The 19,571-nt window shown below is 41.5% G+C and overlaps 1 protein-coding gene across 1 annotated transcript in view; it reads left to right on the top strand.

The window, feature by feature from the left end:
- The first annotated feature begins 6,314 nt into the window (after positions 1-6,314).
- DOCK8 (dedicator of cytokinesis 8) overlaps positions 6,315-19,571 on the top strand; it is a 1,731,107-nt gene continuing 1,717,850 nt past the window's right edge. Inside the window, exon 1 of the mRNA XM_044064485.1 lies at positions 6,315-6,496. Coding sequence (XP_043920420.1) covers positions 6,444-6,496 — 53 coding nt within the window. The 5' untranslated portion in view covers positions 6,315-6,443. The remainder of the gene's footprint in view (positions 6,497-19,571) is intronic.

The raw sequence follows: 19,571 nt of genomic DNA, 5'->3' as shown, positions 1-19,571 counted from the left end.
CAAGCAACCTCCACCCCCCCAACACAACCCAAATGATACATAGCCCACAGACTCAGTGTGCCACTCAACCACAGCCAATAAGGCAAAACAACGTACCCAACACACTAGTCATAGGTGACTCTATAGTCAGGCACACTGATGTCCCACTCACCAGGCTAAACAAGGAGAAGGTTACTGTCAGCTGCCTGTCAGGTGCCAGGATCTGCCACATAACCCACACACTCAGGTCACTCCACAACAAGTACAAATATGACTCTGTCATTGTCCATGTTGGTGTGAACGACCTGAGATGTACCTCCCTGGACTACATGAAAAGAGACATGGAAGAGCTCTCCGATCTTGTAGCCCAGGCAGGTATGACCCTAGCCCTGAGTAGCATTCTGAAATCACCCAGAATGATGCCGCAGTACAAGGACAAAATGATCGACTTCAAAAATTGGCTAAGCTTCTGGTGCCATTCTAAAGGGATCCAGTATCTGTCTGCCTGGGATGACATGGTCGACAGACCACGATGCTTTGCCAGAGATGGCCTGCACCTGTCACCCCTGGGATTCCGGATACTGGCTAAGGTTCTTGCCACCCCTACAGTGCCTTTTTTAGGCAAGGTTCAAATGACAAATTCACCACCGTAACAGGAACAGGCAAGCAAAAACTGAGGGTGATGCTACTCAATGCTAGAAGTCTAAATCTCAAAATGCACTCACTCGAGGCACTCCTTAAAATGGAGAACATCGATATCTGTGCAGTGACTGAGACCTAGTTCAAGGCTCCAGAGAGCACCCCTGCACTACCAGGCTATAACTCATACCACACTTTTGGCCATGTAACCTGGACCGGAACACCAAAGGCGGAGGTGTGTCCATATTCATTAAGGGTATCCACACCTCCAGGCTAGTTGCTCAGCATAATGCAGCCAAGGTTATCCAAGTGCAACTAACTCTGGGCAAAACTGCAATCCAAATTGTAGCTTGCTACAGATCACCCACCATGCCCCAGGATTCCTACTTCTCTTTTCTTGATGTACTGGAAAATATTAGGGTAAAACCAAACATCCTAATAATGGGCGATTTTAAATACCCCACCATTAACTGGGAAAACTACTCATGTACCAACTCCTTCTCTCAACGCTTTCTGGAATCCATAAACTCCAATGCCCTGGATCAACTTATCCACACCCCCACCAGGGGCAACAATATCCTAGATCTAGTCATTACCAATATGAGTGACCGGTGTTCCACACCTGAAGTCAACGCCTCATTGGTCCGATCTGACCATAAGCTAATTACCCTAGATATCCACATCCTGCCTCCACCCCCCCATCAAGGAAACCATGGTAAAAAAATTTCTCCAAAGCCAACTTCATGCTTCTTAAGACAGAAGTGGTGAACTTCATGACACCCATGTAGATGGACAATACAGTTATGACTACGGAATCCTACACTATTGCACTTTATAAGCACTTACATGAGTGCATGGATCGTGCTATCCCAAACAGAACCAAGATGCTATCCTCCAAAAAAAGGAAGCCAATCTGGTGGTCCCCTGCCATAAAAAACTGTACAACAGAAGGAAAAAATTCTTGCAAAAGAGAGTAAAATCCCACGAGTGGAGGAGCTCCCTGGTCAGCCTCAGTAAGAAGCTGCGATCCCTGATAAAATCCTCCAAAGCTAATTACGAAAACAAAATCGCCACTGATTCTAAAGACAACCACAAAGCATTCTATAGCTATGTCAGGAATCTCAATGGCAACACTCAGATTTGCTCTGAGTTACAGCACAATGGCACTAAATATACAGACCCAACTGATATTGCCAACATCCTGGCAGATAGGTTCAGTGCTAACTTTACCCCCCTCTCACCCCCTAAAGAGCCCATCTCTATACCGGAAGAATGCAACGTTCCTGTAATCATGGCTGCACAGGTAAAAACCACACTCTACAAAGCCAAGAACACAGCATCCATGGGACCAGACAACATCCCAGGCTGTGTTCTACATGAACTACAGAACGAACTGGCACCCCACCTAAGTACCATGTTCAATCATAGCCTCACCCCAGGCTTTGTGCCTGCTGAATGGCGCACAGCAACAGTTATCCCACTCCACAAGGGGGGAGCCACCAGAGACCCTGGGAACTACTGCCCCATTCACCTGATGAGCCTGGTCTGCAAGGCCATGGAACGTATCATCATGGAACTTATAAACAAAGACATTGGTAATCTCCAAACTCTGGATCCCACCCAGTTCGGGTTTGTAAAAGGCAGATCATGTCTCCTAAACCTGATAGACTTCTTTGAAGCAGTCACCAAAGCCGTAGACAAGGGTAAGGTGGTTCACACAGCCTATCTAGATCTTGCCAAGGCTTTCGACACCATCCCCCACTCTGGAATTATAGATAAACTCACTAAACTAGGTATAAATCCCTATGTCATAAGATGGGTTGCCAACTGGCTCACTGACAGAACCCACACTGTGAAAGTAGCAGACTCCAAATCCGACTTCAGACCAGTGACAAGTGGAGTACCACAAGGTTCAGTCCTGGGTCCTCACCTGTTTGGTATCTACTTCTCTGATGTACAGGCTAACACAGAAGGTCTTTGGCTAACAAAGTTCGCAGATGACTGCAAACTAGGAGCCATAATCAAAACTCCTAACGATGTGGACATCCTACAAAAGGGCCTCACTGAGACAGATGCCTGGTGTCAAAGCCATGGCCTCAAGCTCAATGCCAAAAAGTGCACTGTCATCCCCTTTGGTAAAAACTCTGTACCCATGAACTACAACATAGGCAGTAGTATACTTAACACCGAAAGTGTTATAAGAGACCTTGGGACACAGGTGGATAGTAATCTCTCCTTTGATAATCACATCACCACAGTAGTCAGGAAATCCTTCTACGTGGCACACCTCATCACAAAAGGTTTCTCATCCAGAAAAAAAGAGGTCATTGTTCCCCTCTACTCATCACTCATTAGACCCATTATAGAGTACAACGCCCCTTTTGGTATGTACCTCACAAGACATCTACAACAACTGGAAAGGCCGCAGAAATACCTCAAAAAGAGGATTACCGGCCTCAAACAGATGCCCTATGCAGACCGTCTCAAAAAACTCCAGCTTTACTCCGTCGCATATCGCCTACTCAGAGGTGATCTCTGCCTAACATACAAAGCTATGTCAAACCCAGAGCTGTTGGACATGCTGCACTTAAAGAAATCCCAATCCTTTGAGCTATACGCTTTAGGGACCTAAACCTTGTCACCACAATAAACAGAACATGCTGGAGGGATAGATTCCTGTCCCAGAGACTTCCCATACTCTGGAATAAACTACCTGTCTATATCAAACAAAGCTCCTCATTAGCACTCTTCAAGAAAAATCTTGATGATTGGATGGGAAATAGGAAATTCACCCTGGGGATCACCTCTGTGGCTCTGCTCGACAGTGGCACAGGAAAATATTTTTTTTGGGCGGCAAAAGCAAGGGTACCTTTTTGGCTGGGCTTGTATAGGCCCCAGGTCCGATAGTCTAGTACCTACCTATAAACCTATGATGTGTTATAATTTTCTCAAATTTAAAAAGTCATTAATCCAGTTTGGGATAGCTATTTTGTGTTTGAGTGAAACAAACAGAATACATTGTTGATCATTATTATTTTTACTTGATCTCAGTCAGACATCTGAGTGTGCACAGTCAAGAAAGTGGCTATAATTAGTAGGTTATTGAAGAGTCTGTAGATGAAAGTGGCTTGCCATGGCCAATGTGTGTTGGAATGAAACAAGCTGAAATACGTTACAATGGTCATTATTTTTCTACTTGCTTGCAGTCAAAATCTGAGGTGTACACTCTCAATGAAGTGGCTATAACTATCTCATGGGTCTGAAATGAACTCTTTTGCACTTAGTAACTCTAACACTTATTTTGAAGTGGATAACTACTTAGCATGTGTAGCAGTATATGGCCAGTTATTTGTGTAAAATTGTAACCATACCCCTAGATGACTCTGCCATAATATAGCCCAACTTCATTCACTTTCTTATCTGCAGTTTTCCCTTGTTTGAAAGTCATCAAATGTCACTGTGGCATGTGTGTGTGTGTGTGTGTGTGTGTGTATACAAGTATGTGGCTGTATGGTGTATGTGTGTGTGTGTGTGTGTGTGTGTGTGTGCGCGCGTGCGCATGTGTGGGGGGTGCAGTTACAATGAGTTGCATTGTATGTCCTTCAGAGCAATGACTTGAAATACATTGCAGTAGCTATTATTTATTTATTTGACTGCAGTCACCAGAAATGTGTACAGTCAGTAAGGTGGTTGTAATTGGTGTATATGTGTTGGAGGGGGTTGCAGTGTGTTACATTTCATGTGTGTAACAGAAAAAAGCTGAAATATATAACTGTGGCCATTATTTATTTATTTTTTTACCTCAGTCAGACAACTGAGGTAATAAAGCAATTATAACTGGTGGGTACAGAGGCAGTCTGTGGTTGAAAATGACTTTCTGAAGTTGTTTGGTTGCTAAAGAGTTCCTTCTTACTGTCTGTCTTCAATATATTTACTGAGACATAAAAACAATTTAAGACAAGAAATTTAGTTTTCAGAACAGAATGGTTAAAAGCTGAGATTACATGGAATGCAAATCTAAACAATTTCTATCATGGCAGACTATGGATTACAGACTTAAGTACATTAAACGAGTCACCTGCCAGCTCATATGGCACCTTCTGGAATATTATTTTGAATCATGATTCATATTTTTAAAATGACAGCAGAATAATATGATCATCATTCAGAAACTGCTGGGACTGTTATGTGTCAGCATATTCTCATTCACAGTGTTGTTTTGCCATATTTCATATGTGAAGTAACCTTCCTTAAACAACCAACACTGTATTCATTACATAACTTGCAATAAGGCAAGAACAAACTACAGATGCATATTATTTAAGTTTCTAAATGCTTCTCCTAGGCAAACAATCTTCCATAATATTCATTTGTTTATAACAAAGAAGAACTGTGCCTTTTATCTAAACTTGTAACATACCCAGCTATACTAATGTCTCACAGAATGTTAACAAATGTTTTCTGGTCTAGCTTACCTAAAAATAATTCTGAAATACTGAAATAAATCTTGATATTTGTAATGTTTAAAGCACTTTTGCTAAAGAAAATCCATTCTGATAGTTATATAACACTGGTCACATTTAATCAATCATTGATCTGGCTTGCGTTTGCTTGAGTGTACAAGACATATACGCTATTGTAACCATTAATATTTTTTTTATTTAATCATGTCAGATATCTAGGTCTATGCAGCCAGTAAAGTGATTATAACTGGTAGGTAGTGAGGCAGTCTGTAGATGGGAATAGCATACAGGGTTAGTGTGTATTTTGAATGAAACAAATTTAAATATATTAACATGGCCATCTTTTAATGTGTTAACAGACATCTGAGATTTGCATGGTCAGTGAAGTGGTTATAACTACCTCATTGTCTTCAGTGAATCTGTTTATCAGAGTAGCTCTGGCATGTATTCTGAAGAGAAAGTCTGTTTAGCATGTGCAGCCAGGAGTATATGATCAGCTATTAATGTAAAATTGTAACTGTGCTCAAAATTGAACCTGTTATAATACTGTCCCGCCCCATTGCACTTATGACTCCCCACCAGTTAATTTGCTACGTGCAGCCCCCTCCCATCTTACTTGATAAACACCAGCTGCAACTGGCAGCTTTACAAACTAACTGTATTACTACAGCCTACTTGGCACCCTCCCCTTGTCCACCTCTGAAATTTGTCCTTCTCGTATGTTCACTAATACACCACCACAACAGGGAATGCTGTCTGATCCATTAAGGCATGTTATAAATAATACAAATACAGTATTACAAATTATTCAGTATGGTGACCTATCTTTGTGTATAATTAGCAAATGTGTCTACAATTATCTCATGCATAGCCTTGAATTTCTTCTAGTTGTTATACTATATAACTTTTACAAATTCGCAGCTTTGCAAAAAAAATCGTACAGACCGACGTTAATAAATAATGCTCAGGAGGGGCACCTAACTCACCTAACCCGCACACTAATTCAATGATCGAAAAATGCATGATAACATTCATACATACAAACTCCTGAAAGAGAAGAAAACAGCATTTGGAATTACCCGTAATTTTTCTCTTGGTGGCTTCTACTTTCGACTTTTGATGTAAAAAAATGTGAGACATTTTTTGCATCCGAAATATTAAACAGAGCATGCAAAACTCTTTTAAGCCTTCCCACCCGCTGACTTTTCAACAAGGAAGGTGAAATGCGGAAGTTTACACCCCCCTAGCATTACGGAGCTGTCTGCACTCTGGCTAACATTGATCACCGGACTTACATGCGTTAGCCGCAGGGGTAACGGACTCCTGGAGACTATTAGAAGGAGGTAGCAGGCAGGCACACTTATGGCAACGTTACCTGCTTACGAGAGGAGAGCGTTTGTTCATAAGCTCAACAGGTAAGGACACCCTGGTTTGTTGTGTAAGGCACACAGACCGTAAAACTTTTTAAAAGGGAACTGCTTCTGATGCTTACTTGCTACTTCTGCTTCAGCACAGTGCTTGTCTCTGCAGTTGGCGGCAGGTCGCTGCATGCAGTAGCTGAAACCTTTATGCAATTTGTGAATTGTTTGCTGTCAAGCTCAGAATGGCATATTTCATTTCTGGTTCCTTTCCTTTTTCTATCTTAATGTTGTCTTGAGGGTGACAATAAATATAGAAGTAGGTGTGCTTTGTTCAGTGATGCGATTCTGATTGCCTTGGGGGACAGCATTTTCATATGTTCCAAAAGGTTCATCCTGATGTTTAGTTCTGCTGGTGAGGTGATGGATGCTGACATATATGTGTGTGGTCATTAGAATGCCACCACCCCTTCACCAAAGTGTTGACTGCGATTGAGAGCATGTTATCTTCAGGATAATGATTTAAGGTTTCAATTGCATTCCTTACAAAGAGAGTGAACGGGTTTTATGTAAGAGGGCATTGTGTGTATCTTCTAAAATGCCTCATAAATATGGGAAAAAGCCTGAAATTAGTGTTAAATGTCTAGAATATGGAGAACTTTTACAAAGTACATACTTTTTTGAATATTCATCTCCAAAGAGTGACATTAATTAGTTGATTTAATCACAGCTTCTCATACCTGTCAACCTTTGAACATCAATAATTATAACACTAGCCTTTAAGAAAATCATAGCAGGGGGCTCAAAAGAGGTGCACATTTTTTTAGAATAGAAGGCCTTTGGATTTTTTTGGATGAGAAGATACTAGATCACATATACTTAGTGCTAATCTTTGCAGAAGAAAATCCATAATTCTTAACAGAAGCAATGTAAAATATGAGACCAAAAATCATAGTGTTGCACCTAAATCATAGCAGTTGAGAGTTATGTCGCTGTTACAAAACGTTTCTTTTTTTGTCATTCAGAAAGTAATTCTAAATCTAAGGTGACCATCACAGGTCTCAGAAAATGTGTGGTAGCTGTCATGGTTAGTTGAACTTTCCTGAAAGTATTTTGTATCAAGCACTGCCACTTTAAAGTGAAGGGTGGCCTCCTTATTTACTGAAACAAACAGGAATCTTCTATTATTTAAGTATTCCTTAAGCTTCAATCGGGGCAGGTACTTGCATTTTGGGGGGGGGGGGCCCAGCAAGTTTCAAGCTGGGGGCCCTACCACATTGCTGTCAAACCCCCTTCCCTGTCAAGCACATCCAGCATCATTTAACAATCACTGTAGTGTTACTACATTCAGACCATTAACACTTGAAGTGCCAGGATACGCACACTGACTGGCATTTAGTACCAATGTTACATTATGACAAGCCCCTGAACCACAGAGAGATAGCCATTCACAGAGGTGTATGCACACACAGACAGCATACCTCTCAACTGTCCAGATTTGCAACTCATATTTTTGGTCTGATTGTCATAAAATATGCAGTTGTCTGGATTTTTGTGATAAATCAATGTGGATTGAATTCACTAAATAATGACAGGCATTAGAGTTTCAGACTTCATATCCTTCATAAAATGCATGGTAACACAAGACCTTTTATTCTAACAACTTTTTAAGTTTATAAGAGCAATATTTAAAATGTATCCCTATTTTGGGGTCTTTGTCCCCCCCATTGTCTTTGGCTTTGTCCAGATTTTTTTGTGCCAAGAGGTTGAGAGATGTGACTGACTGGCATTTATTAGCAATGTTGTTACAATACAATAAGCCTCTGTACTGCATCAAGGTAGCCAGCCCTACAGAGGTACACAAAGACACCCACACTGACTCCCACACACAAGACAAATACAGCACTACAGCAAGGCTGAACAGAGACACTGACACAGACTCCCTCACACAAGGCAGAGGCACTCAAGACAGACAGCTACACAGGCACACAGGGCAGACACCCACACAAGACAAAGACAGCACTACAGCAAGACTGAACACCCGCACAGACTCCCATACACAGGACAGAGACACCCACCCACACCCACACAGGAGAGAGACATACAAGACCAGGACAAAACTACAGCAAGACTGAGCAGAGACCCACACAAGACAGAGGCAACACTACCACAGGACAGAACTGGAACACCACACACAGGCTCCCAAACACAAAATGATGACAGCAGTATGGCAAGACTGAAACACACAAGAAGCATTAGTAAACTTGACCCCATCACACAAGTCAAAGACAGTTACTGACATGCAGTTCAGTCACACTGCAGAGACACACAAGACAGACATGGAGCAGACAAGGAAAAAACTACAGACGCACAAGACATATAGGGGAAAGCCGTGGAGATTACAGAGCTTGAAGCAGACAGACCCAAACCCAAAGAGAAACAGATGAACACAGATGACAGATGCAAGAGTGTCGTTTAGCAAGAGTGTCATTTATCATTAATGCACAGTTAGCTCCTCACCTTTTCTGATTGCTGCCACTTTTAGTGCCATGAGCAATTTGTACTTCCCGTGCTTCTGTCCTGGCCTCACAATGAGTTCTGCTGCTTCCAACGAGTCCTGTAGTCCTAGCTGTCCTGGCCTCATGATGACTCCTGACACTCCTAACTATCCTGACCTCAATGCAAGTCCTGTCACTCCCAACTGCCTTGGCCTTATGATGACTCCTGCCGCTCCTAACTCTCCTGACCTCATGACAAGTCCTGCCACTCTTAACTGATCTGGCCTCATGACAAGTTCTGCTGCTCTCAACTGTCCTGGATTTACAACTAGTCCTGCCACTCCCAACAAGTATTATCACTCCCAACTGTCTTGGCCTTGTGACGACTTCTGCCACTCCCAACTGTCTTGGCCTAATGACGACTCTTGCCGCTCCCAACTGTCTTGGCCTCATGACAAGTCCTGCTGCTCCTTAGCTGTCCTGACCTCATGACGACTCCTGCCGCTCCTAGCTGTCCTGGCCTCATGATGACTCCTGCTGCTCCTAACTGTCCTGGCCTCATGAAAACTCCTGCCACTCCCAACTGTCTTGGCAACTCCTGCTGCTCCTTAGCTGTCCTGACCTCATGATGAACTAGCTGTCCTGGCCTCATGACGACTCCTGCCGCTCCTAGCTGTCCTGGCCTCATGACGACTCCTGCTGCTCCTAGCTGCTTTTGCCTCAACAAATCCTGCTACTTTTCATCCTCCTTGTATTACTTGGTCCTACCTGCTGGAGTAAGAAAATCATTGAATACTCAGCATACTGTACAAGCCAGGCTAAGGTGCTACCTGAAATTTGTTGCCATACAGCATTATAAACGATTACTAGAAAGGAAATATAAGCACATATCTAGAGTTTTACTGGGATCTTACCATTTTTTTCCTGGACAAAGTCTTCAATGAGGCTGCTGTACAATAAACCTTGTCCCACTTCATGCTCAGTTGAGAGCACAGCTAAGCCTGAAAGTCTCTCCTGACTCACTGATGAATGTAGAAATGCCTTCAGGAGTTGCAGTTTAGAAAAGCTGTGTTCTGCAGTAACCACTGTAATAGGTACAGTCAAATAAATGCACAGTGAAACATAAATATTTATATAGATGTCTTGCAAGTGGTTTTGAATGAGGAAATTTAACAAAGTCAGTGGTGATGATTCATTATTAATCATTTCAAAAAGGCTTTTCAGTTCGTGTCCAAGGTTAGAGTCATCACTGTCACAGTGGCCACTTATCCTGTCAGTCAGTTGTTCTTTCAGAGCCTTGCAGTCTTGGATTAATGTGTCTTCCTCAGCTTCACTTAAGGCTTTAATATGTGATAAAACTCCAAAGAACTTATCAAACTCTGAAAGCTGCTCAAACTGGTCAGTAAATGACTGTATTGTTGTGGCCAGCAGCACACTGAAGAACTCTACACATAATTTTACCATTTGATCCTGTACAGTCTTAGCCTCTCCTTCATAGTCAAAAAAGTGCATTACTTTCCTCTGCCTTTTTTCCTGAAATGTGTGCCAACATCTAGTTCTTTTGCTGTCTTGGAGGCTTCACCCATAGCATGTTGAAATCCTGTCTCACTGTACTTTTTCAGCAAGTCCCTGACTGACACCATCACTTTGACGCATGTAGAGATATCAGCTGATGGACTCTGCAGAAGTTTGCTTGCACAAGTTACCTCTGTTAGCACATCATACCGGGTCTATATTAGAACACCGAACATTCAAAATGTCGAGTGTTCTAATATTGAACCCTAACAATCGAAAACAAAAACATCAAAAATTCGGAACAGCGAATTTTTTCCTAGGGAAAAAATTTGCTGTTCCAAAACACATACACACAACACAAGCACACCAAACAAACAGCATTCATACACCTAAACTCATACACCTAACCCTACACTAAACTATACATACATCACTAACTATCCACTTACCTTAACCCAAACCCTAACCCTAAGGTCCGTCACTATCACACAGTCACCTCACCTGCGCCCTAACCCTAACTCACCTAACCCGCCCTAACCCACACGTCCACACAATTGCACACTTACCTGACCCTAACTCACCTAACCCACCCTAACCCATGCATCCACACAATCGCGCACCTACCTGAACCCGACCCGTAACTTTCCACCAGAGCACTGAAAATACTGAAGCAACAGAAACGGACAACCAAATTCTTTCCCTAGGAAAGAATTCGGTTTCGTGTTACTTCGATATTTTCAGCATTTGCTGAAAATGGATCGATATTAGAACACTCGACATTTCAAATGTTCGGTGTTCTAATATAGACCCATCATACCAAACCACAAAACATACAATGAATTGATATGACATAAGTTCTGAGCCCAGTCCCTTTGCTCGTTGATATGTTGCAGAATCACTTGTATATAAAGCTTCACCCATCTCCTGTAATGCTTCCACAACTCCCTTCAACTGAAATTGCACTGCCTTGACAGTGTCTATTTTGCATTCCCAGAGTGTCTCAAACAGTGGCTTTACAGTGACGTTTATGTCCTGTTTCAAGATCTGCCATCGGCGCGATGATGCAGAACAGAGTACATAAATGTTCTGCAGACATCCAAAGAAAGACACTGCCTGTGGTGATGAGTGTGCTCCATCACTAACTACAAGATTTAAATGATGGCAGGCATATAAAAAGCCATTGAATTCATCTTTTTTATCTGGGCTTGCACTCCAGCTCATTTCCCCTCCATTTTGTTGCCTTTGTCGTATCCATGTCGTTGATAGTCGTTAATGTCCAGTTGATGGTTTTGCAGAGTCTAATGAAGTGCTTCTGTAAGTTCTGCTCTGGTTGTATCATTCACTGGCACAAATCCCAGAAATTGTTCCTCAACAGTGGCTGCAGTCCTTGAAATGGCCACATATCTAACTACTATAGTTATTTGCTCTTGATTGTTGATGTCTGGCATGCAGTCAAGAATCACAGAAAAGTACCTAGCATCCTTCACCTTCCCTACAATGATCCTTAAAATAGCATTTACAATCAGCTGGATAATTTCAGTCTGTATACCATTCCCAAGATAGTGATCCATTACTTCTTTATTCCTAATGTAATGCAAATGCTCAGCTATGACAGGATCAAATTGTCAGAAGCTGCACTTGGCCTAAGAAATTGCCATTACCATAGGTGTACAGGGCATCACTCATACCATGGAATGCCATGTTCCATTCCACAAGGTATTGGACATTAGCTGTAATATGTTCTAAAACACCATGCCAGGAGCTGTCTTTTTTCAACCACTGCTTGTCTCCTATCATCTGTTGTCTGCCACCTCTTTGCTCTGTTGTCCAGTTCCTTCCACGTCATCTTCCATGCTGCATGCTCTGGTGTTGATCATGGCTAGATAAAGCTTTGGACATCTCTCTGTCCATGCTCTGTAACCACCTGACCAGACAAGATAGTTATAATATCCAAATAATTTACATGCAAAGCAAAACAGTGCACCTTTTGAGACTGAATATGTCAGCCAAGTGTGCTTTGCTTTCTTTCCATTAGGGAGCATATGGATATAGTTCTCTAGCTAGAAAGGTGTTTGGTGTGACAGCTGGAAAGAGGAAGGAGGACAAGGAGAGAGGTGGTGGAATGAGGAAGTACAGGAGAGTATACAGAGGAAGAGGCTGTCGAAGAATAAGTGGGAATTTAAGAGAGATGAAGAAAGTAGACAGGAGTATAAGGAGATGAGGAGCATGGCAAAGAGAGAAGTGGCGAAGGTTAAGCATAAGGCATATGGAGAGTTGTATGAAAGGTTGGACAATAAAAAGAGGGAGAAAAGGACCTGTGCCAATTGGCTAGACAGAGTAACCGAGCTGGGAAAGATGTGCAGCAGGTAAAGGTGATAAAGGATAGTGAGGGAAACATACTCACAAGCGAGGAGAGTGTGTTGAGTAGATGGAAGGAGTACTTTGAGATGCTGATGACTGAAGAGAATGAGAGAGAGAGAAGGTTGGATGATGTAGGGATAGTGAATCAGGGAATGAAACAGTTTAGCAAGGAGGAAGTACGGACAGCTATGAAGAGGATGAAAAATGAAAAGGCTGTTGGTCCAGATGAGATACCAGTGGGAGCATGGAGGTTACTTAGGAGAAATGGCAGTGGAGTTTGTAACCAGATTGTTTAATGAAATCTTGGAAAATCAGAGGATGCCTGAGGAGTGGAGAAAAAGTGTTTTGGTACCTATTTTTAAAAATAAGGGTGATGTGCAGAGCTGTAGTAACTACAGAGGGATAACAGATCAGTCACACCTTGAAGTTATGGGAAAGAGTAGTGGAAGCTAGGTTAAGAAGGGAGGTGATGATTAGTAATCTGCGGTATGATTTCATGCCAGGAAAGAGCACTGCAGATGCAATGTTTGCTCTGAGAGTGTTGATGGAGAAGTACAGAGAAGGTCAGATGGAGTTGCACTGTGTCTTTGTGGACTTGGTGAAAGCATATGATAGGGTGCCTAGAGAGGAGCTTTGGTATTGTATGAGGAAGTCAGGAGTGGCAGAGAAGTATGTAAGAGGGGTACAGGGTATGCACGAGGGTAGTGTGACAGTGGTGAAGTCTGCAGTGGGAGTGACAGATGCGTTTAAGGGGGAGGTGGGATTACATCAAAGATCAGCTCTGAGCCCTTTCTTATTTGCAATGGTGATGGACAGATTGACAGATGAGATCAGAGAGGAGTCCCTGTGGATGCAGATGACATTGTGATCTGTAGTGAGAGTAGGGACCAGGTAGAGGAGAAAAGAGCCAGCACAACGTGGTTTAAGAGACAAAAATTTAATCCATGAAATGGCAAAAAGCAGACTGGTTTTGGCAGTAATGACAATGCCTTCCTCAGTGTAAAGAAAATTTCACAAAAAAAGCCATATTTATTACAAAATGAGAAGAGCAATTCTAGTTGATTGGCTGGTCATAATTGCTCATTGAGCCCAGGTGGAAACAAACCACCTAGCCTAATTATCCATCTTTTTTCTTTGTGATTCAGTATAGTATGCCAGCCAATCTTGTTTCCAAAAATGTTTGTCTCTTAAGCCACGTTGTGCTGGCACTTTTCTTTTGGACTGATACTCTGCTTTCTTGAGCCGTGCACTTGCTGTACTTGCAGGGGTACATTTGGATTGCACCAGGTGGAGGAGACCCCGGAGAGGTGGAGATATGCTCCAGAGAGGAGAGGAACGAAGGTCAGCAGGACTAAGACAGAATATGTGTGTGTGAATGAGAGGGAGGATAAAGGAATGGTGAGGATGCAAGGAGTAGAGGTGGCGAAGGTGGATGAGTTTAAATACTTGGGGTCAATAGTTCAGAGTAACAGTGAGTGTGGAAGAGAGGTGAAGAAGAGAGTACAGGCAGGATGGAGTGGGTGGAGAAGAGTGCCAGGAGTGATTTGTGACAGACGAGTACCACTTAGAGTGAAAGGGAAGGTCTATAAGAGGGTAGTGAGACCAGCTGTGTTGTATGGGTTGGAGACAGTGGCATTGACAAAAAGGCAGGAGTCAGAGCTTGACATGGCAGAGATAAAGATGTTAAGATTTGCACTGGGTGTGACGAGGATGGACAGGATTAGGAATCAGTATATTAGAGGGTCGGCTCAGGTTGGACGGTTTGGAGACAAAGTCAGAGAGGTGAGATTGCGTTGGTTTGGACATGTGCTGAGGAGGGATGCTAGGTATATTGGAAAAAGGATGTTAAGGATGGATCTGCCAGGTAGCAGGAAAAGAGGAAGGCCTAAGTTAAGGTTTATGGATGTGGTGAGAGAGGACATGCAGGTGGTTGGTGTGACAGAACAAGATGCAGAGGACAGGAAGAAATGGTAACACATGATCCACTGTGGCGACCCCTAATGGGAACAGCAAAAGAGAAGAAGAAGAAGATAGATATAGTTCTCTGATGTAAATCTTTTCTGTTCATTGACTGGGAACTGTGGCAGCACTGTGCAAATCACAGGCCACATCTTTTGTCACTGCAGAAGTATGGGCTCCTTCTATATCAAACTCTGGTGATCCAGGCAGCACTTGTAAAGTTTATCCCACATTTGTTGACATAATGTCTCCCATGGTAATGGCTGTAGGTTCACAGGAGGTAGCCTGTGGTGCAGCCGCAAAAGAGTGGGCACTTTCTATGATAAGGATAGTGGGCTCACAGTGGGTAGGTCATAATGCTGAGTCACTGTGTTGTCCTGAAGGCAGACTTTTTGCTGAATCTGTCTTCTCTGATGACCCACGTTAAAATTTCCTAATGGAACCTCTGCTGCTGAAGCTTTCTTTTTGTTGCTCCTTACAAATATATATGCTTCATTTCTATCTGGGAATGGGAATAAAGCAGAATTGCTACTCATGCAGACATTGGGCCCTTTTGTCCTTTTGTCATAATGCTAGTAAAAAGCACTACACTTCACGTACATGTTAAACCACTTTCATTGACCTATGTGGGACTGCATAAAGTCAACTAAAAGTTTGACAAAAGTTAGTATTCTGAACACATTCAGAGGATGACAGTATTTTCCAGATTACACAGAAAGAACTCCCTTATGACAATAGTGGAATGTTACTCATCAGATTTACTTAATGGACCCATTGAGGCAAACCCCTAACTTTGAGGTGGTCATTACCACAATATGTGAAATACAAACTCCAAGGCAACAAACCAGTATAAGCAATACGTGTCTTAACTGTAGGTGCAAGCTACAAACCTACAACCTTTTCCTTAACACACTGACACAGATTGCTTCCTGTGCTTACAAAATGCAATCACTAACTATACTTCACTTTTGTGCATTTTTCTCCAAGCATCCTCTACCATATTGCACTACTACTCCTACAAAAAGTCATAGTAAAGGGAAATAACCCCAAAAATGGTCTGTAACCAGGTAGTGCTACATCCTGATATGAATGATTGGTTTTACAAAATGTAAATTTTCATGTCAACTGACTTTTATATCTCACTGGCGCTAGGGATGACAGCAGTGTTAAGGCCTGACCACTGCAAAAATACATTTCGGTTAAGCAAAAAAACTGAAACTGCTACACCAAGTCACCCAAGAGCTACACGATCCATGGTGCAATGCACACCCAAGAAGACGTGACCAGTTGATTCCATCTTGCACTGTAGGCAGAAAAACTGAAGTGAAACGAGTACCAGAAGGCAAAAGAACTGCAGCGCAGATAAACCAGAAAAATGGATTAGGTTCCAAAAAGTCATGTTAGTACGACTGCAGGCACAAAAGAATTAGCGACCAATTCTGAACGCTGTTCATAAAGCAAGCTGTACAATAGGCACAGCTGAAATGTATTAAAAAATTTCTGTTGACATCTGTTGTTATTGTACCACAGGCAGAAAAACTGCAGAGTAACAGTGACCAGTAGGCAAAAAGAGCTGTAATGCAGGCAATAGGCACAACTGAAATGTATTACGAAATACACATTGCATAATGACTTCCATTGACATCAGTTACTATTGTACTGCAGGCAGAAAAAGTGAAGAATGACTGTGAATAGTAGACAAAACACAACGTGAAAGGCCCAAATCCCAGTTTTAAGTAAAATATCAAACACTGGAGGCCATCCTCAGCTTATTCTACAAAAATCTCCTTTCATCCCCCCAAACATGTGAAGAGCCCTAAAAAGACTTAAAATATTGCTATAACAAGCTCTCTGGAACAGGTGACTAAAGTATAAAAGAACAAATGGTTAGGTAGAAAGTCACAAGTTGTAAGGGTAGCATACCAAACTATGAGGCAAGAAAAATTATGGAGCAAAAAACAAGACATTCCCCAAAACTATTCCCACTTTAATCACAAAACAGCCAAAATTCTAGGAATGCAGTGTCACAATGACATGCACTGCATAACACGTACATTTTCATACAACTGACCACTATCTCTCAGTCTCTTGACACACAGTTCTGAAAAAAAAACCAAAATCATTGGTAGAACAAAGGAGTAGAATCATGGACTTGCTAGAAATTCTCGTTTATGAGGGATATAGCAGAAGTGGCAAGCAAACATTTATTTATTTTATTTTATTTATTTTACATTTGTTGCCCGGGCGAGTCCGACTGGATACATGTCCATTTTCAGTGAAAGCCTGAGGAGAAAAGCTCCACAAATTAAATAACAGAATGCAAATAACATTGGTAAACATGAAAACATCGGGAGACAGACATTCTCACAACCATCCCCTGCCCTTTAGTACAAGAACTCAAAAATGTAAAGCCAGGGAATGTTCCATGCATTATGTGGAGGATATGAAATATGAAGTACCTTTTTTTCTAGTAGCTTCAGCCCTCAACATTGTGCTACATAAACATTTTTGTTAGCAAGGAACAGATCAAAAATATCAGGCAAACATTCTACAACATTGTCCCAGCCCCTACCCCCTCCAGACCTCTCATCACAATAATTCTAGTAGACAAAGCCAAAAATAATTGCAGAATGAGTGAATAACATCCGGGCTAGTCTAAAACATTGTTATGATAAACTTAGAAAGATACTAGAATATAAGTTTGCATTAGCATGCATTAAAACATCATTCCTTTCTGCAGAATTCTCACAACCCCCCCAATGCCTCAGCAAAATAATTTTAGATGAAGTAAACACACATTAAAAAAAATGAGACAAAGACATAACATTAGGGATTTAAGACAATGTGCTTATGAACTAAAAGATGCTAGAACAGATTTTGCAGGAGCTTGCATTGAATGAATATACATTGATGAGGAACAGACCAAAATTACCAGGTAAAATCTAAACATTGTGCAATATTATAGCATTCTAGCAGCTGTACCCTCTCCTAACCTATCAACTTAACAAGTCTAGACAATTTAAAGATAACGGTAGAGCAAAGGCTTGGCACAAGGAATAGTTTTAAACATTGCTATAATAAATCTGGACAAAGTAAAAACACCACAAGACAAAGGCATTACATTAGGGATTTAAAATATTGGGCTTACATACTAATAACAATGTTAGAATAAGATTTCACAGTAGCCTGTGTTGTATGACCCCACAATTTTGATGAAGAACAGACCAAAAATACCAAATGTCTGGAAATTGTGGAACATTCTCACAGCCCCTACCAATGTCCTAACCCTTCAGGATAATTCTAGGCAAAGCAAAAAATAACTGCAGAGCAAAGGTGTAATATAAGGGATAGCTGAAAACATTGCTATCATAAACGTAGAAAGAGATTAGAATAACAGGGTTTGCATTAGCATTCATTAAAATTTCAGTACATTCTGCAGATTTCTCACAGCCAGTACCCAATCCCCCAGTGTATCAGCACAATTCTAGATGAGGTAAAAACAAAATAAAACAGAAGACAAGGGTTTAACATTAGGGAGTTTAAACAATGTACTTATGAATTAATAAAGATGATAGAATAGTAGCATGCATTGCGTGAACCCACAATTTTGATGCGGAACAGGCCAAAAATACTAGGCAAACATTTAAACATTGTGCAGCATTCTCACAGCCCTGCCCATCTACTAACCTCTTAGCTTAGCAATTCCAGACAAAGCCATAAATAACTGCGGAACAAAGGTGCAATGTCAGGGGTAGTTTAATACATTGCTGTAATAAACTTAGTTATAACGGTGTTTGCATTAGCATGCATTAAGACATCAGTACATTCGGCAGAATTCTCACAGCGCCCCCCCAATGTCTCAGCACAATAATTCTGGATGAAGTGAAAATAAAATAAAAACAAGACAAAGGCATAACATTGACAATGTGCGTATACATTGTGTGACCCCCACATTTTTTGATGAGAAACAAAACAAATACCAGCAAACATTTTGAACACTGCAACATTCTTACAGGCCCTAACCATGATCCCGACCTCGCAACACAATAACTATGGACAAAACAAAAAATTATCAGAGAACAAAGTCGTAGCATCGGCGATAGTTATAAACATTGCCAGTATATACAATACTAGCATAACAGGGTTTGCATTAGTATATATTATAACATCTGTACATTCTGCAACATTCTCACAGCCGCTAACCCCCCCTCCCAACCTCTCAGCACAATAATTCTGGACAAAACAAAAAGTTATAGAACAAAGTCATAGCATCAGGGGTAGTTGCAACCATTACCAGTATACACAGAACTATCAGGGTTTGCATTAGATAACAGGGTTTGCATTAGTATACATTAAAACAACATCTGTACATTCGGCAAGATTCTCACAGACGCTACACCCCCCCCCCCAAATCTTTCAGCACAATAATTCCGGACTAAGCAAAGAATTATAGAACAAAGGCGTAGCATCAGGGATAGCTATAAATATTGCTGGTATACATAAAACAATACTAGTATAACAGAGTTTGCATTGGTATACATTAAAAAAATGTGTACATTCTGTTGCATTCTCACAGCCACTATCCCCCCACTACCAATCTTTCATCACGTGTAGACAAAACAAAAATAAATTCATGAACATTCTTGTGCAAGACTGATTAAAAAGACAGCATCAAATCTGGATATTAATTATTACAGACAAGCCTCCCTTCCTCAGTCTCTTAGAAGAAGAATTCTGGACAAATGTAAAATAAATTTGTTACAACCACAGCCCCTCACCCCCCCCCCATCCTTGGGTCT

This window comes from Protopterus annectens, chromosome 2.part2, assembly GCF_019279795.1.
Source record: "Protopterus annectens isolate FY-2018-M chromosome 2.part2, PAN1.0, whole genome shotgun sequence".
Classification (NCBI taxonomy): Eukaryota; Metazoa; Chordata; order Ceratodontiformes; family Protopteridae; genus Protopterus; species Protopterus annectens.
The sequence above is the reverse complement of the archived record's forward strand: the minus strand, read 5'-3'. Positions and strand labels throughout refer to the sequence as shown.